This window comes from Ranitomeya variabilis, chromosome 5 (genome assembly GCF_051348905.1).
Source record: "Ranitomeya variabilis isolate aRanVar5 chromosome 5, aRanVar5.hap1, whole genome shotgun sequence".
NCBI classification, from domain to species: Eukaryota; Metazoa; Chordata; class Amphibia; order Anura; family Dendrobatidae; genus Ranitomeya; species Ranitomeya variabilis.
Genome location: NC_135236.1, coordinates 338458568 through 338483832, shown reverse-complemented (window position 1 = coordinate 338483832; position 25265 = coordinate 338458568). Strand labels below are relative to the sequence as shown.

At 40.4% G+C, this 25265-nt stretch overlaps 1 protein-coding gene across 2 annotated transcripts in view; it reads left to right on the top strand.

Annotated features, from left to right (window-relative positions):
- The window catches only part of COG5 (component of oligomeric golgi complex 5), a 413551-nt gene that overhangs the window by 290836 nt on the left and 97450 nt on the right, over positions 1–25265 (top strand). For both annotated transcript variants that reach the window (XM_077264784.1, XM_077264785.1), the window contains exons 15-17: positions 10338–10451; positions 19958–20020; positions 21649–21752. In XM_077264784.1, the coding sequence (XP_077120899.1) occupies positions 10338–10451; positions 19958–20020; positions 21649–21752 (281 nt within the window). The remainder of the gene's footprint in view (positions 1–10337; positions 10452–19957; positions 20021–21648; positions 21753–25265) is intronic.

Sequence of the window (25265 nt, the reverse complement as noted above, 5' to 3'; positions counted from 1 at the left end):
CGAAAATACACCTGTGTACTCAAATAATACAAGGATAAAAAAGTGTATCAAATACAAATATAAAAAAAAGTGCAATGTGCAAAGTAGCAATTCACATTAAAATCTGGTGCAAATATATAACTGTATATTCATAGGTAAAATATCTCAAATCCAGATGTAGTATAATATATTATCCAAAGTGCAATGTGCAAAGCAGCAATTCACATATCAAGACCTGATCTCACAGCAAGGTGTATCAATAGAACAAAAGTGTTATGTGCAAAAAGAGGGATAAAAAGTACTCAATATCTACCTTAAGGAGTCGCCACATCTCGTATTTGCTCACCCCGATGTGCGTTTCGGAAGTTATCCGTCGTCAGGTAGATATTGAGTACTTTTTATCCCTCTTTTTGCACATAACACTTTTGTTCTGTTGATTGGTTGTTTGGGTTGTTTCTTAAAGTATAATGAGCCACGTATAATGCTCCATACACTATAATGAGCCCATATAATGCTCCATACAGTATAATGAGCCACATATATTGCTCCATATAGTATTATCAGCACCATATATTGCTCCATACAGAATAATGGGCCCCATATAATGCTCCATTCAAAATAATGTGCTCCATATATTTCTCTATACAGAATAATGGACCCTATATATTGCTCCATACAGTATAATAAGCCACATATATTGCTCCATTCAGAATAATGAGCCCCATACAGTATATAATATGCCCCATATATTGCTCCATACAGTATTATGGGCACCATATATTGCTCCATACGGAATAATGGGCCCCATAAAATGTGCCATACGGAATAATGGACCCCATATACTGCTCCATACAGTATATAATAGGCCCCATATATTGCTCTATACAGTATAATGAGTCCCATATATTGCTCCATACTGTATAATGGGCCCCATACAATGCTCCATGAAGAATGAGCCCCATATATTGCTCCATACATACAGTATACGATGGGCTCCATATAATTCTCCAGTATATGATGAGCCCCATATATTGCTACATATATAATGGGCCAATACCACAACATACTTCTCTTAGTGCAAAAGAGCAAAACAAGGTCAAGTGTATTTTTAAACAAATATATCAATTTATAAATAAATCACAAAAGATTATTATATCAATTCAGAATATCGCAAAATAATGTAGTGCAAATAGGTAATAGATAAAAGGTAAAGTGCATGTGCTTTGCTATAATTTACATAGTAATGTAGACCTGGACCCCAGCCTGCCGCCCCTACGCGCGTTTCAACGTGTCTTCGTCAGGAAGCCTCTAGCACTTTGTATATCACCTCTACATGCACGCTAGCACTTTGTATAGTGTTCCATTGCACTGAGGCTCCTTTTCATGGGGATATGATGTTCTCTTTGGAATAATCTGAGCATAAGCAATAGGTCCATCTAAACTGGTCCTTATAATTATCTACTATTTTTATGGTGCTATTCTGCTAAGATATTTTTTAGTGCATAATCTATAGATGTTTGTTATTTTGTTATATCCTAGTAGAATTCCTCTATATTCCTACTTGGTTTGCGATACTCTAAATTGATATAATAATCTTTTGTGATTTATTTAATTGATATATTTGTTTAAAAATACTCTTGACCTCGTTTTGCTCTTTTGCACTAAGAGAGGTACATGGTGGTATTGGTCTTTTGTGTTAACTCTACTTTCTAATGTGTTTAGACCTAATTTGGGATTTAATTTGTGTTTATATATAATGGACCCCATATAATGCTGCATACAGTATAGGATGGGCCCCATAGAGTATAATGAGCCCCATACAGAGTAGGCCCCATATAATGCTCCATATATAATGGGCCCCATATGATGCTCCAGTGTATGATGGGTCCATATAATGCTCCATATATAATGGACCACATATATGATCCTCCAGTGTATGATGGGCCCCATATAGTATCTTTCAGTGTATGATGGGCCCCATATACGATTCTCCAGTGAATAATGGGCCCCATATATAATACTCCATATATGATGGCCCCATATAATGCTCCAGTATATGATAGTCCCCATATATAATGCTCCAAACATAAAAAAAATGAAATACTCACCTCTCCTCACTGGCCGCTGCTCTGCTTGCCGTCTTCCGGCTCTCTGCACTGTGACTGTTTAGGCAGAGGGCGTACACACATGACATCATCGCGCACTCTGACCTGAACTTCACAGTCCGGAGACGTGGAAGACGCCGCAGCGGTGAAATGGGGAGAGGTGAGAATCGCAAGTGCCAGGGCACTGAGCAAGCTGAGGGACCCACTCGCGGGCGTCGGCACTGGCACAGACACTGGGCCACCACAGCACGCCGGTGTCCCTGATGGTGAGTGGGCCACCTGCCCAGGGCCCTGGCACTTGCCCGGGTGTGGCGGGTGCTGACATCGGCCCTGATTGCAGCTGATTGACTTTTCAGGAAACGTGTTATAGGAGGCTTGATGGTTAAAATATTGTAGATATTTATATATTTGTCTCCTCATTTTCATAAACTGTGTTCATTTTTACCTTCCCCCTATGTCATACATCCTATTCCGATATCTGACTCTTTAACAGGCCATGTAATATGACTAGGAATATTAACCATGCCCGAACCCATCTACAGGGAGCTGTTTTGGGGAGCGGGGAGCTGCAGTATTGTCACCAGGCGTAATGCTTGACATGTTGTTCTACTGACGTATTATCCATAAATGATAAGGTTCTCTAGGTAAAACCGTTTTTGTTATGCACTGTACTGTATGCTAGCTCTAATTGTATTGCAAAGAATTGCATTTAATAGCATTGCTTCCTTGGCTAGGATTATACATCTTAGACTTTGCTAAGGGGGATTAAACAGGCAATGAAGTTTTCTCTAAAGCTGCCTAATTGGCTGCATAGAGGAGTATTGCTGTGCAGAAACGCATAATTATAATATATATGTTTGTTTACATTTCTTAAAACATTTTAATATTTACTTTAACTAAAACATGTAGAATTATTTTTCAAATATTTTTATCAGTTTTTCATTATATAAAGGGTATGGATAAAGGGGTAGGGAAAAGATAGGGACAGGGAGGGGAAAGAAATCCCCAAGTATTATGGGGAATGAGGGAAGAAGAAAGACAGGCATATGTACAAACCAACATACAGTAGCATAAATTTTCCCAAAATAGCCGTCGCTTCGTATTAGCGCCTAAAAGTAAAGCAACCTTTCAAAGTAGTAAATCGGTATGAAATGTTAACAGAGTTCAACGTTGCTTAAAAAAGCTAAGCATAGAAGTAATATTAATATGCTCAGGTAATGAGCCTAAAAGTCAGTAAAGCAAAGATAGAGTAAATGCGTGGTATAAGGCCTGCCACGTCCGGGAGTGCCCCATGGCGACCCTAAGACTATGTGGAGGGAAAGTTCGGTTCGATCCAAAAAAAAAAGCTTTTGAAGTGAAAAGAGTTATTTCAGTTACTCAAATAACTAGTCATAGATTAGCCACGTTATAGATTAGTCATCCAGGGCAAATACCCAACTTCGCTGTGGAGGGTGGACCAAAGGAGGCCCCAGAGGACTTAATTCCAGCACATTTGAAAAATTCAATGCCCTCGTCCGGAGAAGAAACATGAAATAATCTTGACGGGAGTTTCACCTGGAGGGTTGACGATCTAGTCCAGATGTAAGAAAGCCCTGCTCGTAGTAGTTCACGTGTGATATGCGAGAATGCTTTTCTATTTTGGAGAGTGACTTTTGACAGGTCCTTATAAAAAGCCAAGTATTTGTATGGGGATGAAAGAAATCTCGGATCCTTCAACATACCAAGAAGCGCGTTCCTCACCCAATTTGGATAAAACGAAACAATAACGTCACATGACAGATCCTTTGGAAGCGAGGGCGGTCTACGTACTCTAACGGCTTTTTCGATCAGAAGACTTTCGTTAGCATTAGGAAACAAGTAAGAGATCATTGAGGAAACGTAACCTTCCAACTGGGAAGACTGGATCGTCTCTGGTATACCCCTGATCTTAATGTTATTCTTCCTTCTAAAATCCTCAAAATTAGGTAAGTTGGTTTTGAAGAGATCCATATTTTTTTGAATCTCCTCCAGTGATTTTGAGGTCTTGGGTATGGTTTGAGAAATGCTATGTTCGTTCTTTTTGTTTTTGTTGTTAGATGCAGATGATTCTGGAACAGGCGAAGAGCCAACAGATATGGTAGAAGGATTTAACTCAATGTCAGTAGTTACCGAAACTAATATCTCTTTAAAAAGTTTTTTTATGAAAGCTTCGGATGCTTTTGAATTGTTTATTTGTTTAGATTCAAAATTGACTCTTTTACCGCAAAGATTCGTTGTGATTAGAAATGTTTGAAGAAGAGACACCATGAATCCCTCTGTCAGGTAATCATCGGATGCAGGAATCTCTTCCAGTAGTAGTAAATTAGGGGAAGGACTTTTAGAATTATGGTTCTCAACAGGTTTAAATTTCTCACATGGAACCTCATTTAATGAGGAGCTTTCAGAGAGGTCACTTGAATCATAGTCAGAAATGTCAGAAGTGTCAATATTCTCAAAAAGCTCTTTTGAGTGTAATCCCTCCAGGCTTTCCAAGGATCCGGAAAAGCTGTCAGATGGTTCTATCAATACGTCCTCGTCTCCTCCATTCCCATGAGCTCTTAGTGAAGCATCAAATCTTTCAAAGGATGTGCCCAGAGCCCTATAGAACTCTGAATTAATCCTAGGAATGTTCATCAAAATCCCAGGACTCAGAGACCTCTCTTGGTAGTGTCCCTTTAAGCCTCTCACTCTGTGTGCCTTTGGTGGTATGGCAGGAAGAGCTAATATCATTGAGGTTATGGCCGTCTGACTGTAAATTAGGAAGATCATGCTTCCCATCAGCGCAGGTGTTCTCCCTTAGATCCCCCGAAATATGTTTATATGGGGATGCTTGTGTAAATTGCGTGGAAATATGCTGCGGTCCGCTTACCAGCGCTGATGACCATTGGCCCCCTCCTGTCTCCTGTCCAGAACACGGTCTCCTGTCTGCTGTGCCTAGCATGGTGCTTTCTTCCATGTCGGAGCTCCCCCGGCACGTTCCTGAGACCACTTCCTCTGCAGGCGGTGACGCTCCCTTCTGTGTCCGCGGTGCTGCGTTCATAGTCCAGGATCCTGTGGCTGCCCATTTCTTCGGCACAAACTCTTGTCCCTTGTGATTCAGGCTGCTTCTCCGGCTTTGGCTGGCCGGCTGCATCTTGCCGGGTGCCTGCTGTGGAGGAGTCGCTGAGTCATCCTTAGCAGCTGTGTGCTTCCTCCCGGCGCCCGAGTCCACCGCGGCACTTTGCTTCTTCCTTCTGCTGCCGCTTGTCATTGTTGGGGTCGCTGAGAGAGGAGTTTTCAGCCCGGACGGTGTCCCGTGGGTCTGCTGTATATTAGAAGTCCTCGGCTTAGCCGGGGCCCGGCAGGGGGTCGGCTTCCAGGCTGCAGGTCCGCCATGTTTATCTCCAGGCGTTGGAAAAGCTTCTCCAGAGCCTCGTCTTTCACGTCCTATGGAAGGATTCTTCTCCACATAAGTAGGTCCCCTCTTCTTGTAACTGGTACCAGGCATGCTTATAAATGCTTTGGGTCCAAAATTTCCACTTTTTTGTAAGCTTTAGCAACTTAAATCAGGGAAATTGCAGGAGCTCCTATAAGATAGGTCTGCTCCTGTTCCCTTGCAAACCACGCCCCCCAAACATGTAGAATTCTAAGCATAAAGTATGATACCTTTTTCAGCAATGTGTTTGCTGCAAAATTAGCGATTTTTTTTTTCCAGCTTTTTCTGCATTTGTAGTGCTTAACTCTTTGCAGATGTCTAAACTGTTGTAATACATGGTCCATGAACCCTTCTTGATATTTTTAAATTGTAAAATATACGGTAATTAAAGTGAGAGCAAAATATTATCTTCTTGCCCGCATTTTAAAGCATCTATGCCAAGAAAAAAAAAAACGCTTAGATGTAGCTCTGATTTTTAAAAAAAATTTAGTTGATTCCAAAATGGTAAGGCTTGGTAGCAAACCCTCTTTAACCCCTTAACAACCACAGTGACCAAGGGTATTTTTGTTTTTGCATTTTCATTTTTTTGCTCCCCTTCTTCCCAGAGCCATAACTTTTTTATTTTTTGGTCAAAATGGCCATGTGAGGGCTTGTTTTTAACATATTGTGTACTGGAAAACCGGAAAAAAATTCCAAGTGCTTTGAAATTGCACAAAAGTGTAATCCCACAGTTGTTTTTTTTTTTTTTTTTTTTTTTTTACCATGTTCACTAAATGCTTAAGCTGACCTGCCATTATCATTCTCCAGGTCATTATGAGTTCATAGACACCAAACATGTGTAGGTTATTTTTTTATTTAATTATTAACACGGTCTCAAAAAAATATAAAGTTGAAATGCATGTAAACAATTAATACGTTTCAGCCTGACCGGAAGAGTCTGAATTCAATGAAATAAGAAAAATGTACCCTCTGTATAAAGTGTCACAAATGGCAGGCAATAAAATGCCTTGTACTGTATAAAAGGCTGACAAATACTTCATGTGAAAAAGTGCCTAGTGCATTGTGCAAAAATATAAGCAGCATATGTATGGAAAAGTCAGCAAGAAATGATACAGGGGCCTGCAAACACTAATATTAGTAGCTAGAGCATAAGTGCTAAATGTTACTATGAACATAGATCCGGACAGTGAATAAGATAGCTGAAACAAAAGGAGTCATACCAAGATGTGAGTCAACGTGGAGGTCCCAAATGGACAGAGTGTTCTCACCCCGACAGCGCCGTTTCCCAAATGCTTCCTCTACTTTTTTTTAAGTGGTGAAAAAAATTGTAAATTTTATTTTAACAAAAGGCGCCATTTTCCAATCCCCTTAGGGTCTCCATTTTTTGTGATCTTGGGTTAGATGAAGGCTTATTTTCTGCGCGCCGAGTTGAGGTTTTTAATTGTACCATTTTAGTGCAGATGCGATCTTTTGATCGGCTATTATTGCATTTTAATGCAGTGTTGTGACGACTAGAAAAACGTAATTTTGACGTTTTTACTTTTTTTTCTCGTTACGCTTTTTAACGATCGGGTTAATTCTTTTTTTATATTGATAGATCGGGCGATTCTGAACGCGGCGATACCAAATATGTGTATATTTGATTTTTTTTATTGTTTTATTTTGAATGGGGCAAAAGGGAGGTGATTTGAACTTTTAGATTTTTCGATTTTTTAAATATTTTTAAAACCTTTTTTTTTCTTTATTGTATATTTCAATAGTCTTTATGGGAGACTAGAAGCTGTAGTACTTTGATCAGCTCTGCTACATACAGGTGATGTTCAGATCACCTGTATGTAGCAGAGTATCTCACTTGCTGCTGGAGACCTCTGGTTGTCATGCCAACCCATCGGTGACTCGCGATCACGTGACGGGGTAACCGATGGGTGGGATTTCTGGCGATCTTGCCGGAAGCGCAAGTTAATGCCGCTGTCAAAAACATGGAAACGATATAATTTTCTGTGTTATAGTTTAAACACTACAGTAAAACTGTAGAATTGCCTCCTTTGTAGCACCCATATGGTACGATTGTCCACCTATTATACCTCCATATCAACATACTAACATCCCTTTTTATGGCCTCTATATAGTAGTGATATTCCCCTATGTGGCTCCATACATTAACAACGTCCCCCTAAGTGGCCCCCATACATTAAAAATGTCCCCCTAAGTGGCCCGCATATATTAATAATCCCCCCATGTGGCCTCTATATAGTAGTAATGTCCTCCAATTCTGGCCCCATAAATTAAATATGTTCCTCTATGCGGTCTCATATTATAAGTACCCCCAATTCTGATCCTCAGGCACACCTTCGGTTAAAACTATCCCCACTTAACAGGCATGGTCACACCCCCTACGACCTCAATCATTACACTCCATGGTCCTAGCAATCGGACACCTGTTCCCTGTCGTATGGATAGGTGATAAATTGTGATGTTGAGAACACCCATATAATCCCTATTCATAATTCAGCTACCAAACGATTTTACAAAATTTTGCAACAGATCTTGACAGATGTGGCGTAGGCCTTTTTCACAGGTGTGGACATTTACTCCATGTGCTGTTCCAGTGCACAATGGCCTGGACATGCACTCAGTCATCAGTGACCCCATTCACATGAGCCATTTTTCACATATATTGTTCCTGCCGAAAAATTTGCAACATGCACCATCAGACTCCATTCTATGGACTGTGAGATGGATGGTTTAATTCGACTGAATGACACAAGGGTGCAGTACAGAACTCCCCACTTCACTTCCTATTCTACTGGACAGGACACCACAAATTTTTAATATGGTTATGTGAATTATGCCTTATTAAAGGGTTTGGCCACTACTTATTTATTGATGGCATAGGCCATCAATATCTGATCAGTTGGAGTGAGACACCCGTCAGCCCCGCTCATCAGTTGTTGCCGGCCAGAAGTTCTCAGATGCTGCCGGAACATAGCATCTTCATCATTTCTATAGTGGTTGCGGCCTGGTGCTGCAGATCCACCTCTACTCAAATGTTCCGAGCCACAGCCGCTATAGGTTTGTCGTAGCTGCCGCACTCCTGGCAGCATTAGAAAACTTCCTTCTGGCGCTGGTAATAGCTCGTACAGGGTCTCGCACCCCCACCTATCAGATATTGATGGACTGTCTTAAGAATAGGCTATTAAAAACTAGTGGCCACACACTTGTCAAGGGAACCTGTCAGCAGCATTGTGCACAGTAACCTACAGACAGTGTCAGGTCGGCGCCGTTATACTGATTACAATGATACCTTGGTTGATGAAATCCGTCTTGTGGTTGCTATTTAATCTGTATTTGCAGTTTTCAGTTAATATGCTTGTTCTCCGGGGCGGCCTGTGGGGGTCTTCATGTGGTGCTCTGATTGTGTAATGGTGGTTCTTGCTGATAGCTTATGACAGGTCACTGATCCCTCAGTGATCTACCCCCTATTTTACTTACTGAATATTAAAATAAAAAACAAATTCAGCAGCAGGCGCCAGCACTGCAGAATGATCGCATCTATAATATGCATTAAATTGTTTTATGTAGTCGTATACATTTATTCTGAAAAATAAAACTTTTCCCAAAATGGCGCCAGCCACGCCTGGGCAGTAGCATCTATCAGCAATAGGATAGATGCTACTGCGCAGGCGTTTTGGTGGAGACAAATTTCGTTTTCCTCTAGTAAAATGGCACCAGAGGCCCCTGCACAGTAGCATCTATCGGTCGCTGATAGATGCTACTTCCCTTGCGCTGCTGGCGCCATCTTGGAAGAGACCATTTTTTTCCTCTCGTAAAATGGCTGTGCCTGCGCAGTAGCATCTATAGGATCATCGGATTGCTGATAGATGCTACTGCACAGGTACTGCCGGCACCATTTTAATAAAGATTTTTTTTCCCAGAATAAATGTATATGGCTAAATAAAACAATTTAATGCATATTATAGATGAAATCATGCTGCAGCACAGACGCCGACCTGCTGAATGTGATTTTTTTTCCAACACATATTATATTCAGTATGTAAACTAGGGGGCAGGTCCGTGTGGGATCAGTGACCTGTCATCAGTCTGCATTATGAGTACCTAATCAGAGCACCACATGGAGACCCCCCACAGGCCGCTCCGAAGCACAAGCATATCATTAACTCACAACTGAAAATAAAGATTACACAACAGTCACAAGACGGAGTTCATCAACCAAGGTATCATTGTAATCAGTATAACGGCGCCGACCTGACACTGTCTGTAGTTACTGTGCACAATCCTGCCGACAGGTTCCCTTTAAGTGTTAGGATTTAGACTTGTCTTTACTTGGTGTTGGCTGACTTGGTTTACCTTTTTAGAAATTATGCTCTTTATGTAATTCCTGCAGGATAAATAATGTCTATAAATACCGTATGAACAGGTTTATTTTGGAATCAGCTGTTTTCAATATTTCTACACGAAAATGATTTTCTGCTGCTGTAAAATTCATAAACATGTTTGAAATCCATATCCCTCACAGATTAAGCCTTCTTGTATTGCTGACTAATGCCACTATAATTTGAATTTCTTATATTAGTCATGTGTAGAGCATGAACATCCTGCGTGCCTTCAGAAATACACTTTTGTTGTCTTCTTTCTTATTTTAATGTTTAAAGTGCTGCTTATGTTTTACTCTTGTAGTGATACAGTCTTATAAATTGCGTTGCGATAACCAAAGTCACTCAAATCAAGCTATTCAACATGTAATTCACCCTGACAATGGTGTCCTACATTTTAAGATTGATCTCTTTTTGTTATTTTAGCTGTCTACTCAAGGAGACGCAAGTCAGGTGATTGGGCCTCTCACAGAAGGTCAGCGAAGAAATGTGGCTGTGGTCAATTCACTTTACAGACTTCATCATTCCATTCATAAGATGGTAAGATATCGGCAAGGGTGAATATAAGTCAGTAGATTAGAGTAGTTAAATGGGTTAACCAATTTCAGGAAAGTGGACAGCAAACGCTCTAAAATAACAAATAGATCAGGCTAGTATGTTCTCCTGATGAACCGATTGGAAGGGAAACATGTCGAGAATATCCATACTTGGCTGCTAGTGTGCAGTGTTTTGTGTGACTAGAGAGTATGCACAACCTTTGATTCACTGGGATGAAGTGCAATATTGGATCCTGACATGTATTTGATATTTAGCATATACCTTAATATTTGGGTTTCCAGTACACCAGTATGGGATATCTTTGGACATAGACATCCAGTCCTTCTATTAGGAATCTGAATTTAGTGGCTCATGAGAAGAAACCTTGATCTATATTTCTTCCTCCATTTTTTGTGATATCTCTAGATATATTGAACAGCCAACAACATTTTTGGACAATATCTTGGTAAAACTACAAACCAGGTTGTACTTTCTTGTCTGTCTCTATACATTTCTACACCGTATAGTGTTTTGCTGTCTGGTATTTTTATATTCTACTCTCTTCTATATCGGGCTAGGGAGGGATAGTTGATGGTGAGCAGGGTGCCAACCTCCGCACCAAGCTATCGAGACAATAGTGGCCTACTAGGGTAAACCTTTTCCCTTCCTTGAGTACAGACAGATTAAGCTTTGGGTCAAGTATTTTTTTTTTTTTTTTTAAGTAAAACATATTTGATATATACGGTACTCTTAACTTATTGCAGTAAAAGGTATGTTTTCTATGGTTTAATTGATGATATAGTACTTAGGATGGTGATTTCATGTTGTCAATGAGTTTTCATAGCAGCTGGGGACCTGCTAAAGGCTCCCATAGGTGTCATCTTAGTCCTATCATTTAGCTTGTCACTGCAATAGTATTACAGTATATTGAACAGGCAATAAAATTACTCCAGGTTCAATTATCCCAAGTTGACTAAATATAAAGTGGGAAAAAGTTTTTATAAAGGTAAATTAATAAAAAGTCTTAACAATTTTGAATAATTCTCTGTTTCTCTTGTTAGGATATTAAAGAAATAAAAAATAGTTATGGTATATTTGATATGGCCACTTTTGAAAAAGTCTCATATATGAAATTATAACATTAACTTACCCATAAGGTAAATGCTGCAAAGGAAAAAAAAAAAAAAATCTAAACTACAGAATTGCAAATTTTTTTGGGTCACCAAACTTCTTTGCAAAATCCATGTACTGGGAAACTGTATACAAATCGACTCATAGAGCTTATATATCACCGAATGGGTAACTCTGCAGATCGTGTGCCTAATACCACATGCAGATCCAAATTGTAAGTTGTTCTGCCCTGCAAAAAGGACATCTTGGAAACAGAACACTATCATTGTAAATCTAACTTAAAGGGGTATTCTCAAGTTGTCTATTGAATATGTCATAGTTCTGCAGTCCCCATATTTATTAACTGGTTGCTTGGGGGGCACATGCTCCTCTCTGCGCGACAGTTCTGGTGGTTAGCTTCATTTTGCTACTACACATTAACGGTGTGTCAGTGTTTGTTCTGAAGGGTGCATTGTTATAACTATATATCTACTTGTGGAGATAATAAGGTCTTTAAACAGGTACACCACTTAGGAAAGTGCGAGTCCTTCTTATGAGAACTGCTCTGGAAACTGCTGATGCTGGGTGGCGGGGGACTGTGATTATTCAGGACTCTGAGCAAGTAACGGCTGCATAGAAATCAATGGGCTGGTGAGAGGCGGCTGGTATGTTAGGAGATGACTCTTTTCCTGGATTATAATTACTGCGCATACTTGGTCCAGTTTCTGGTGGCCAAGCGCCTTGGAAACCAGCTGTACAATATATAAGATAAAAGCTCTTATGGCATTAGAATGAAAGCAGACGGCAAAATCAAGTCAGTTGCAAGCTTGCTTATTTCCATTGTATCTAACTATAGCAATTTAATAATATGAGAATACCCAATTACCACAAAAATTATATGAACACAATACAGTGTTTGATATTGTCCCACAAAAGACAGAAAATTGTCTGAAACTTGTAAAGAAATTACTGCTGTATATATTAGCTGTAGCATGACAATCAATATTACGGTACATTGTTGGTTAGCTACTTGCACACCCATGAGCAGACTGTTCTGTTCTGCAAAAAAATCTAATTAATTTTTTGCAACTATTGAAATCAATTGTCTCTTCTATAAGAAAAAACAGTGCTTTGTTGAATTTGGAAACAAATTTAAACTACGATACTTCCAAACTATGTCAGAGCTAAACTAAAAGGAGTCTGTCACCCGCAAAATGCCAATTAAACTGCATAGACATTTATATATGGGACATAGCCTCTATAAAAATACCAGGGATCTACAGTTTAATATTTGCTGAAAAATCTACTTTTATTTAATAAGCAAATGAGGGGGATTCGGTGCATCCTTGGCATGGCCTGTGCCTAGGAGCACCATTATGCACTTTTATTTGCATATTAAAGCCAGTCCCTTTAAAATTAGTATAAAAACACAGCTGATTTGTGGAATATTTACATCTTTTGGCAGAATAATAAATTCATGGAAGCAGTCATTGTGGTACCAGAAACAAAAAAGCAGCTTCTCTGTGAGCTATGGCACCTTCATACTTGAGCAGTCCATCTCCTGATTTTCTTCCTAGGTGTTAGAAGATCACACTAGATGAGTCTGTGAGTCCGCTCTGCTCTGTGATTTCCATCACAGGAAAACTCTGACACAAAATTCGAAACAAAAGATCACGCAAATGTCCCCCTATATTTATAATATATATTGCTATATTTTCCCTCACTTGGTAATTTTGTGTGCGCCATCACAAGGCATATTACTGCAAATGGTGCCCGTGCTTGTTGATAAGACCGGTTGACATCAGATGAGTGCATATCATGATCACCTGTCAGGATCTATTTGGCCTCCTGCCTGTATATATCTTTTCTGGCTTTAAAAGCCTTTTATCCAGTGAGAATAAGCTAGAAAAGAGAAGCATAGACAGATTTAAGACCAACAGGACAAGCCCATTCATTTTAAGATGCTGCGGGTGTCCAGGTGTCCAAAGCTTTTTGGTTGAAATGTTGTTCCTGTATACTTCGTAGCTGACACGGTAGAAGAAGGGCTTGACCTTCGGCTGCTCCAAACCTAAATCTAATTATGCAGCTTTTAGTAGTTACTGCTGGAGAAAATGTAATTATGCCGCTGATCTCATTGAAATGAAGTCTGTAAATTCAAGCCATATGAGCCTTCTGATAAATGAGGTTCTTCTCCATGCTTTATTATCAGTATAAATAAATGTAATCAAAAGATGAACATTTGCAACACTTATATGCACGGTTACTAGGCATGGTTTATTATCGCTATTAACAAAGATCATTTTGTTCCTGAAATGATGTTTCACCAGAACAGTGTTCACATTCTCACATCATGGCTATAAATGCCTTGCATACCTGTGTAGCTTCTGCCCAGCATTACTGGTGTGCCATGTGTACCTGTCCATAACCTCTCATTGATAACGTATGGATTATGCAGTAGGGCGTCTCATAATCCTTGTGAACTGCAGCAGCAGAATTGCTTACTTCTGACTGATTTCTTTATAAAACATTAGGCTTCTAAATATAAAATGATGGCCCCCATTTATAAAGCCTCCAGTATAGCATATCAGTCTGAGACAGGAGATAGTTGCAATGATTTGCAAAAACAGACACAAAATTGAAACGGTTTAAAGCGAAAATTACACGGGAGCCCACACCACTGTTTTAATCTATTCTTAACTTTATACACTATGTACTCAACGGGTGCTGAATAGAACTCTCATCAATGTCACCTGGTAGCGCTGATCACAGGGAGACCAGGCTACAATGATAAGAGCTGCCTTCAGCAGCCGGCTCCTGGGAACAGCGTGAACTCTACCACTTCTTCCCAGATACCGGTACATGTCACGCTACTAACACACGGATGTCAGCCATGTGTCATCAGTGTCCATGTATGTGGCACGCATTTTGTCCGTGCTGTTGATAAAAACGGACATGTCTATGGGTTTTTCACATGGACACAAAGTCTGTGTAATAAACCTGACATGTGCCCCCCACCATTGAATACAATGGGTGTGCGTTTGTCCTTATTTGCAGTACTTATTAAAAACAGCCCGAACATGGACACAAAAAAAACGGACGTGTGAAGGGTGGCTAAGGCTGCATACTACAGTTAATAATAATAATAATAATAATTTTATTTATATAGCGCCAACATATTCCGCAGCGCTTTACAACTTATAGAGGGGACTTATACAGACAATAGACATTACAGCATAACAGAAATCACAGTTCAAAACAGATACCAGTAGGAATGAGGGCCCTGCTCGCAAGCTTACAATCTATGAGGAAAAGGGGAGACACGAGAGGTGGATGGTAACAATTGCTTTAGTTATTTGGACCAGCCATAGTGTAAGGCTCGGGTGTTCATGTAAAGCTGCATGAACCAGTTAACTGCCTAAGTATGTAACAGTACAGACACAGAGGCTATTAACTGCATAAAGTGTATGAGAACATGATGGAGGAACGCGATTATGTTGTTGTTTTTTTATTAATAGGCCACACAGGGATAATTAGGTTAATGTGTTGAGGCGGTAGGCCAATCTGAACAAATGAGTTTTTAGGGCACGCTTAAAACTGTGGGGATTGGGGATTAATTGTATTAACCTAGGTAGTGCATTCCAAAGAATCGGCGCCGCACGTGTAAAGTCTTGGAGACGGGAGTGGGAGGTTCTGATTATTGAGGATGCTAACCTGAGGTCATTAGCAGAGCGGAGGGCACGGGTAGGTTGGTAGACTGAGACCAGAGAGGAGATGTAGGGTGGTGCTGAGCCATGGAGTGCTTTGTGGATGAGGGTAGTAGTTTTGTACTGGATTCTGGATTGGATGGGTAGCCAGTGTAATGACTGGCACAAGGTAGAGGCATCGGTGTAACGGTTGGCGAGGAATATGATCCTGGCAGCAGCATTCAGGACAGATTGGAGCGGGGAGAGTCTGGTAAAAGGTAGGCCAATTAGTAGAGAGTTACAATAGTCCAGACGAGAATGAATAAGTGAGACAGTAAGAGTTTTTGCAGAGTCGAAAGTAAGAAAAGGGAGAATTCTGGAAATGTTTTTGAGATGCAGATAAGAAGAGCGAGCCAGTGATCGGATGTGGGGGGTGAATGAAAGCTCGGAATCAAGGATGACTCCAAGGCAGCGGGCATGTTGCTTTGGAGTAATGGTGGAACCGCACACAGAGATGGCAATGTCGGGCAAAGGTAGGTTTGTAGAGGGAGAGAACACGAGGAGTTCAGTTTTTGACAGGTTCAGTTTCAGATAGAGGGAGGACATGATGTTAGAGACAGCGGTAAGACAATCACTGGTGTTTTCTAAAAAGGTCGGCGTGATAACAGGAGAAGAGGTATATAATTGGGTGTCGTCAGCATAGAGATGGTACTGGAAACCAAATCTACTGATTGTTTGTCCAATAGGGGCAGTATACAAAGAGAAGAGGAGGGGGCCTAGGACTGATCCTTGAGGAACCCCAACAGTAAGGGGAAGGTGAGAGGAGGAGGAACCAGCAAAACAAACAGTGAAGGATCGGCCAGAGAGATAGGAGGAGAACCAAGAGAGAACGGTGTCCTTGAGGCCGATGGAGCGGAGCATAGTGAGGAGGAGCTGATGATCCACAGTGTCGAATGCTGCGGAGAGATCCAAGAGAATTAGCATGGAATAGTGACCATTAGATTTAGCTGTTAGTAGGTCATTAGAGACTTTAGTGAGGGCAGTTTCAGTAGAGTGTAAAGAGCGGAAACCAGATTGAAGAGGGTCGAGAAGAGAATTATCTGAGAGATAGCGGGTAAGACGGGAGTGGACCAGGCGTTCCAAGAGTTTAGAGATGAAGGGAAGATTAGAGACAGGTCTATAATTAGCGGCACAATTTTGATCGAGGGAGGGCTTTTTAAGTAGTGGATGTATGATGGCATGCTTAAATGAGGAGGGAAAAATACCGGAAGTGAGGGAAAGGTTGAATATTTTTGTTAGGTGAGAGGTGACAGCCGGGGAAAGGGACTGGAGGAGATGCGACGGAATGGGGTCGCTGGTGCAAGTGGTCGGGCGAGAAGATGCAAGGAGCCTGCTTACTTCTTCTTCTGTAACTGGTTCAAAGTCAGAGAGTGAACTAGATGCAGTGGGGGAGGGAGGACAGTGCTTGGTATGAAGAGATTGGGAAATGATTTCCTGTCGAATGTGGTCAATTTTTTCTTTGAAGTAATTGGCCAGATCGTCAGCGCGGAGATCTGTGGTTGGGGCCTGCTCTCTTGGGTTGAGTAGGGACCGGAAAGTGTCAAAGAGACGTTTTGGGTTATTGGACAGCGAGGTGATGAGGGTGTTGAAATAGGTTTGTTTGGAGAGGTGAAGGGCAGAGTTGTATGTTTTTAACATGAACTTATAATGGATGAAATCTTCGGGCAGATTAGATTTTCTCCACAGACGTTCGGCGCACCTGGAGCACCGCTGCAGGAAACGTGTTTGCAGCGTGTGCCACGGTTGTCGCCGTCTGTGCCGAGTTGTTCTATGTATAGGAGGTGCAGCTTCATCCAGGGCACTTTGCAGGGTTTCATTGTAATGCTTCAGAGCAGAATTAGGACAAGAGATGGATGAGATTGGGGCCAATGAAGACTGCAAGTTCTTCATAAGTTTCTGGGTGTTAATGGCCTGTATGTTTCTATAAGTGTGGAAAGTGGGGGTGACCTGAGCGGGATGGCAGTTCTTGATAGAGAATGAAAGAAGGTTGTGGTCAGAGAGCGGGAGAGGGGAGTTTGTGAAATCATCCAGTGAGCAAAGCCGGGAGAAGACCAAATCAAGGGAGTTTCCATCATCATGTGTTGGAGAGTTAGTATGCTGCGAGAGGCCGAAAGAGGAGGTTAGAGATAAAAGGTGAGAAGCAGATGGGGAGAGGGGAGAAGCAATTGGGATATTGAAATCACCCATGATGAGGGTAGGGGTGTCATAAGAGAGAAAGTGTGGAAGCCAGGTGGCAAAATGATCCAGGAACTGGTGAGAGGGGCCGGGAGGACGATACACCACCGCCACTCGCATGGAGAAGGGGACGTAGAGTCTGACAGCATGGACCTCAAAGGAAGGGAATACAAGTGAGGGTACTTGGGGGATAACTTGGAAGGTACATTTGGGTGAAAGGAGCAGACCAACGCCTCCACCTGCTCTGTTGTCTGATCTTGGGGTATGAGAAAAGTGTAGTCCACCAAATGAGAGAGCAGCAGCAGCGGTGGTGTCTGACTGCTGGATCCAGGTTTCAGTAAGAGCCAGGAGATTAAGAGAGTTAGAAAGGAAGAAGTCATGAATGAAGGAGAGTTTATTACACACAGAGCGAGAATTCCAAAGGGCACAATTCAAAGAGACAGAAGGCATGCAGGGAATATTAATAAGGCTAGAGGGGTTTCTTGGTGTAGCAGTTGGGAGGTTTGACTGGCTATAACATGGGGGGCCGGGGTTCGGAGAGATGTCTCCAGCAACTAGGAGAAGGAGGATAGAAAGAGTGATCAGATGGTTAGAGCTCCTCAATGAGAACCAGTGCTCCCCCTATCTGTGTTACTTCATTGTAATAATTAAAAAAACCTGATTTACTTTCGAAAGAAAATGTACTAGTTATTTTTTTGTCCCATGGTTCAGTTCACCTGCCACGTCTAAGCTTTGCATTGATCCTTTAAAGTCCATTAGTACACTGGATGAGCTTGTACTAGAACCTCCAGGGTGTCTTTCATACATGACTAAACCCTACAGGAAAGACTCTTGAGTCGGTGGGTTTTCACATTAGGATTTTCACTCGCTAAGCTGTGAAGTGGTGGAAGGTGCCATTTAAGCATCAAGGCGTTTATAACACGTTGCATCATTGCCTATCATGTAAAGTAAAAGAACTGTTAGACACAAGGCATATACTATTATTTCAGTGATTAATTTCCATAGACAGCTGATTTATTTTTCTTTAATTCTATCCCAGATTAATTGGCAAAAAGTTCTTGAAAAGTAATGAAATAAAATACTATACAATATTGCACATTTCCAGCTCTACAGGGGGTTCTATTCCCCCAGACCTGCGGCCTCTACCTGGATTTGTTCCTGCCTTGTGTTCACTGTTGCCACAAAGATATTGTGTGGTCCACGTCCATCTATATTACTGGCCACATCCTGCAGAACTTATGTGAACATTAGTGAATAGTGTGATACACTGTTTTTTCTATTCAGAACAGTTTTTTAGTAATTGTAAAGGGTTTAGTGGTGTTCCAACATATGTAGTCTGGTTCTGAGATTTAATTTTTGCTAAATTTCAAAGGTAAAATAATACTAAATTGGAGTGCACGAAGATTCTTGTAACAACAGATTTGTGCTTTCCTGTACAATCCATTCTCCGTTTTGGGGGAAGAAAAAATGCCATAACTTGCCATTGTCACCAATCCCGATACTGTCTTGTTTGGCTCATGTTTAATTAACCAAAGAACTTAGTGCTACATTTGCTCAGATTAGTGTTTGGTAGATAATGTGGGTCATATGAAATGCAGGGTTAATTATAGTCCACGGTGTGGAAATTAGAAATATACCTATAGAGAGGCTGTTTCATTTTATTTTCAGTTGCAATGTCAACTTTTTTTTTTTTTTTCTGTATTGTGCGAATTGGTTTAATCTTTTTCAACCAATTATTTCAAATGTGATTAAGCCCAGTATTTGCCGTGCAGATGGGGCCAATTTATACATGTTCTGATGGTCTAATTTCTGTATTTGAGTTACATTAATAAAAGTTAAAAGGGATCCTTAAATCTGTGAATGCCATTATTGTCTTTTTGTAAATTATTTTACAAGCCATACAGTTTCATGGTTTTAAGATTAAAGGTAGACATAAGTCTGTCGATTTCAATTTATAAGTTTGTATGCTTAGTCATCTCCCAACTTTTATTGAGAGAAGCGGATGAGCTTCTAGTCAGCCCATGACCGCAAGTATCCAAATCCCATGCTATGGGCAATGTGTCCATTTACTACAGCTGGAAATAGAGGGGAATCCTGACAGTGTGCGTAATGCACACTGTCAGGATTTGGACTTTTGTAGTCACTTAGGGTGAAATGAGAAATTTAGTTGCTGCCCGAAGAACACCTTTAATGCTGAACATGTTCAGTATATTACGTTTAGGGGGAATGAGTTTTTTTTATTTTCTCCAAATATCAAATAAGTGGCTCAAGATAACTCCGTCTAACCACTGAATACATGTGAAAAACCTTAAAATCGTGTGACCTTGAGTAGAAACCTGTTTGTGCCTGTGCACTCATTAATATTTACTAGCATTGTTTTTTTTCTAGGAAGTTGCTATTTTTGGATCTTGTATCTCAATTTTCATCCTGTGATATAGCAATAGATATGTCTAATGATTCTGCATTTTCTTCTGTTTGAAGGTTGTATCAGGGCAGAGTTCACTTCCAGCAGCTGCAGAACAGAATATAACTGCTGCCATGAAGGTAATATGGTCTCTCGATTGTTTGTCATCATGAATGAGTTCAATAAAAATTATAAAAAAAACCAAAACAGAGTAATGTTTGTTTTGCTCTTCGGCTCTTATAGAAGAGCCGCAGAGAGCAAATACTGGGACTGAATGTGGCATATGAATGGTGCTACATGGTATTTTATTTCTGAAAGAATCTCGGATTTTTCTGCACATAAAAACCATGCCTCACTAATCAGATCAGAGCTGAAATTTGCTGTATCAGCATGCAATTTACCAATGATTATGAACGGTGTTTAAAAGTCGAAAGCAACATTTATTCGCACATACAGTTATACCGTTGTACTATGTTTAGCATATATTATTAGACACGGAGAGCAATTGTGTATAATAGGCACACAAAGATAAGACAAATGTTTCAGATTAGATTGAGATGCAATCAGACGTGTGATCTGAAGGCCCCCATAGACATTAAATGTTAAAGGGGTTGTCCAGTGTAAAGCTACAGGTCTACAGTCACTATGTTTCTGCAGACTTGTGAATCATGACATGTGAGGATTTTTCAGTTCTGGGAGCGGCGGACATGTCACCGTGAATGTTATTCAAATACATGTGGTCATGTGCCGACTCAATGGACGTGGCCTCGCTCAATGTTAATGTATTGAGTGAGGCCGGATACTATTTAATCGGAAGTATACAAATCACAGGCTTGCGGTCACATAACCGCCTGCTCCTGGAGCCGACTCCTCACAGCGCGCAGTGTGCGCAATGTGAGAAATAATTCTGCAGTCACATAAGGTGACTGCAGACATGTAGCTAAGAACGGACAACCCCTTCACTATTATGTGCTTGAGATTGGCCAAGTGACTGTGTATAGGGGGCTTCTGATTATCCCTTGACATCATCTGTATTATTATCCGAATTTCAGTGGTTGATAATTTTGTTCCCCAAGATATAAGCCACTGCCAGAGGATTCCAACAGCAGCTCTCTCATGGGCAAAATGGGCAACAAAGCCTGACAAACCAAGTGTTCCTGTGTATTAGGCAGTCAGACAGGAGACATAGCTAGTGATTAGACAAACAGTCTTGTGTCCGGCAGCATTCTAATGTGTATGGGGGTCTTTGGACCTCTGATTTATCTTCTACGTTTGAGTTTAGACATCACAATACAACTCTTAAGCCTATGTCTACATTCCTTTTTCTCAACGGAGTAGAGTCCTTTATATAAAACTAATTACCCTAAGATTATGGTCCTGTGCCTTTAAGACGCTGGCACACTCACCAGTATTTGCAAGCAGAAGATGATTCTTGAATACAGCATCTGTGTTTTTATGTTATATGTTTTTGAGATTTTAGAGAGCTCTTTATTAGTTATAACAGAGTAACATTTTTGATGCTCTCCATAAAATCTACTTAGCTCTATATGAACTTGCTTACTTCTTTGCTTTTCAAAGCGAATTGCATATAATACCAAGAACTTTTTGGGAACATCTCCTTGTTTTGTTTTATTAAAGACCTGTCCTAAGACTAATGTACCATTACATAGGATTATCTCTGGCATTCAAATTTAGAATAAAATTGACCTGTCCATCAGTGTTCTGATCGGCAGTCCTAATTTCCATACTGCTCTCGCTTCTTTCTCAGACTATCGATAATCTTATGGGAAATGCTGTTCAGCCTTTAATTAATTCCGTGGGTGATTCTGTTGAAGCTATTATCATAACTATGCACCAAGAAGACTTTTCTGGGTAAGATTTTTCTGTTTATTTTTTATGATTTTTTTTTTATTTATGAGGTGTGATGGTACTGGTTTGGAAAGCATGTTAACATCATAGACAGCAAATCGATACACAATCATATTTCTGTAAAACATGAGCATAGTTTTCTATTTTATAGCGTGCTAGTTTTGCGCCAGGACAACAGTTGAATATTTAAATGTTAAAGGAAGCATAAGGTAAGTCATAAGCTAGTCATACCTAAGTGTTTTTCACACTTCGATAACACATTCGTGAGGGTAGAGGGTGGAAACTAAATCCGATGAAATAATTAGAATAGAGGTGACACAGGACAAAATGCCTAAATATAAGCTGCACATGTTATATAGACGGAAATATAATGGTGTGTTCCTTGGAAATTGAGGATATAATAAAAAGCAATGCGCACACCAAGCCGCCAGTGAGACCAAGATGAGCAAAGGAGTTATCCATGTCCGTCTTTGGTGGAATCAGACTTTTTGTTTGTCAGCGGATACAATGTATGTAGCTATCCGTACATATTCCTGAAAATAAGGAAATGGCAGTTCATGAACAGAGAAGTTCTTCCACCATGGCCGCCATCAATAGCAAAGTTCGGCAGAAAAATTCACAGGCATCGTTCAGAAATTTGACTACGTCACTGTCCATCAGTCTTATTTGTTGAATCACAAAAAAAGAGAGTTATTCTGATAATAAATATATGTATATATGTTCTTCGCTCAGTGTGTACAATTTCTTGATATAGAAAGGCAACTTTAAACATTATTGAGCTGACTTCAACACTCTTCTATTCCTTAGGCTGCATTAACACATTATTTTGTCACAATTGCAGTTTAACTCTTTGTGACTGTAGACTGTTGAATCCTCACAGTATGTACACTGCACGCTGTTAGGATTCTCAGGGGCCAGTTGTGAGAGTAGGCCGTTACTTGACCAAAAGTATGTGATTTGCATACATATGGTAATGTGCCGACTAGATGTGCTCGGCCTCACTCAATTCACTTGCATTGAGCAAGATCACGCACGTCTAGTCAGAATGTGACCAGAAGTATGAAAATCGCATACCGCCTGCACCGCAGAATCCTGACCACGTACAGTGCACATACTGTGAGGATTCAATAGTCTGCAGTCACATAGAGTGACTGCAGACTTTCATGCTAATCCTGGACAACCCCTTTAACTAATATTGATAGACATATAGATTAGCAAGTAGCAAGGTTTTTTGGTTAATTCAGGAAAAAAAGGTTTGATATAGACCAGGGGGCACAACCTTTGGCCCATAATGTCGTTCTGTGCAGCCCCAGTCATACGGACTCAAAAATGCTAGTCTGACAGGTCAACCACATGTGACGAGACACACAGGGAAGAGTAGGGTCAAGCAGCTGAGGAGCAGGGACTGGCAAGTACTAAATGCACGTTGTATACATCTCTGGATGCCTCATACATTAGGACAGTGGGGTCTCTTGACCTATTTTTGAGTGTGGAAATTAAACAGGTGACCATTGTGCCTGTGGCGCTTTCCACTGTAGTTTATGGGAGTTGTGATACATTAGGGAGTAAGCTCAAAAACCCATGGTCTATTGTAGAGAGCCAAGTGCATTACCCCTTACTCATTAGGGCATATCCACCATGTTTGTAATGAGGATTTAGAAGATGATTTTACAACAAAATAAACATAAAATATGCTTCAAATACAATTTATAATACTATACTGAGCCCACTCCACACATATTAGATGCTGGCTGTGTTACACATCCAGGTTCTGTCCCCAACCACAGCGGCTGGAGATGAGCACCAGTCGCTGTTGCTAATCATTTACATGGACATTTCAACTCATGACAGGGTCATTTATATATAGATGGTCACTCACACCCTTTAGGACACCATCATGGATTACCAAGAGGTTGACATAGCAGCAAAGACCTATTGACAGCCCCTATGGCTGCCATCTTGATACTCCTGCGAATCTCAGCCACATGCTGAGCTTCAAAGGAGACTTCCATTTATACTATATCCTGCAATATTTAGGTATCGCAGTATATAGAAAAGCGATTAAACAATCACAGGTTCAAGGGCCATAAGAGGACAATAAGATAAAGATTTTTTTTTTTTCTAATGTAAAAACATGAAAAAAAAAAAAAAAAAGATTAAAATCTCATTTTGCCCCATTAAAAATAATTATATATTTTTTCTTACAAATTTGGTATTGCCCTGTCTGTAAAATTCCTAATATATACAAATAAAAAATGTATTAACCTGAACTATAAATGCCATAATGAGAAAAAAATTGAAGCAAATGAATTGCTGCATTTTGGTTAACATACCTCCATGAAAAATACAATAAAAAGCAATCAAAATATTATATGTACCCTAAATTGGTATCTGTATCAGTAAGACAGTCAACTTGTCATGCAAAAAAGTCTTTACACAGCTCAATGGAGTTTTGTATTGCAATAATCGTACTGATCTGGAGACTCCTGTTTACAGGTTATTTTTATCATGCAATGAACATAATAAAAAAAACTAAAAAAACAATGGTGGACAAAATACCTTGCATTAACTTGTGGTCTTTGGAAGCTACAAAACGCCCAACTGGTTATCTTCAAAAAATACATGTGACACATTTTATGAAGCCGATCAAAAAACTGACCACTCCCCTCCCCAGTGGCTTTGGTTGGACTTACTAACAAAATACACCCACCTATCCTGAGACTCATCTCGAAAATTTACATTAATCTTATAAACTCTAAATAAAACACTACCCCACTATTTCTCCATTCTTGGGAAGTTGAACTTAACACCACCCTATCACCAAAAGAAAGACAAATGGTGTGTTTCAACTCGCATGGCTTCTCTAGATGCATCCTGCTTCAGGAAACTGCATACAAAATTCTATCAAGGTGGAATTACACTCCGGAGAAGCTCTTTCATCTGGGCTTAGCCAAGTCTCCTCTATGCTGGAGATGCGGGATATCGAGAGGCACATTAACTCACATATTTTGGACATGTCAGAAACTTCAACATTTGTGGTCTAAAGATAATGATACATTGAAAGCCCTAGGGGTGATAAAATTGGAACTTACTGCCCCAGAAGTACTTCTGTCCCTCCCCACACCCAATTTCAATCCCCAAAAACGTGACCTTCTCCCTTTGACGTTAGGAGCCGCAAAACACCTAATTGCCTTAAAATGGAAACAACAAACCCCAAAAACTATAGGGGAATGGTTAGAGAAAATTAAGGATATCTACAGACTGGAGGAACTCTCGAGTTGGGAGACCTTCTCTCACAACCATTTTGTTAAGATCGGGGCTCCCTGGACTGGATGGTCTGGAAAGGATTGGGGTCACTAGTTTCCTCCTGGATGCAGCAGTGGTTGAGCTCCCTTGAGGGAAGGGCCCCTTCAGGTGACCCGTTGGTTCCCTCTATAGTTTACTCGACTCTTGATTTTAGCCACAATTTCTCTTCTAGGATTACAAGTTTGATTCTATTAACATATTAATCACAAA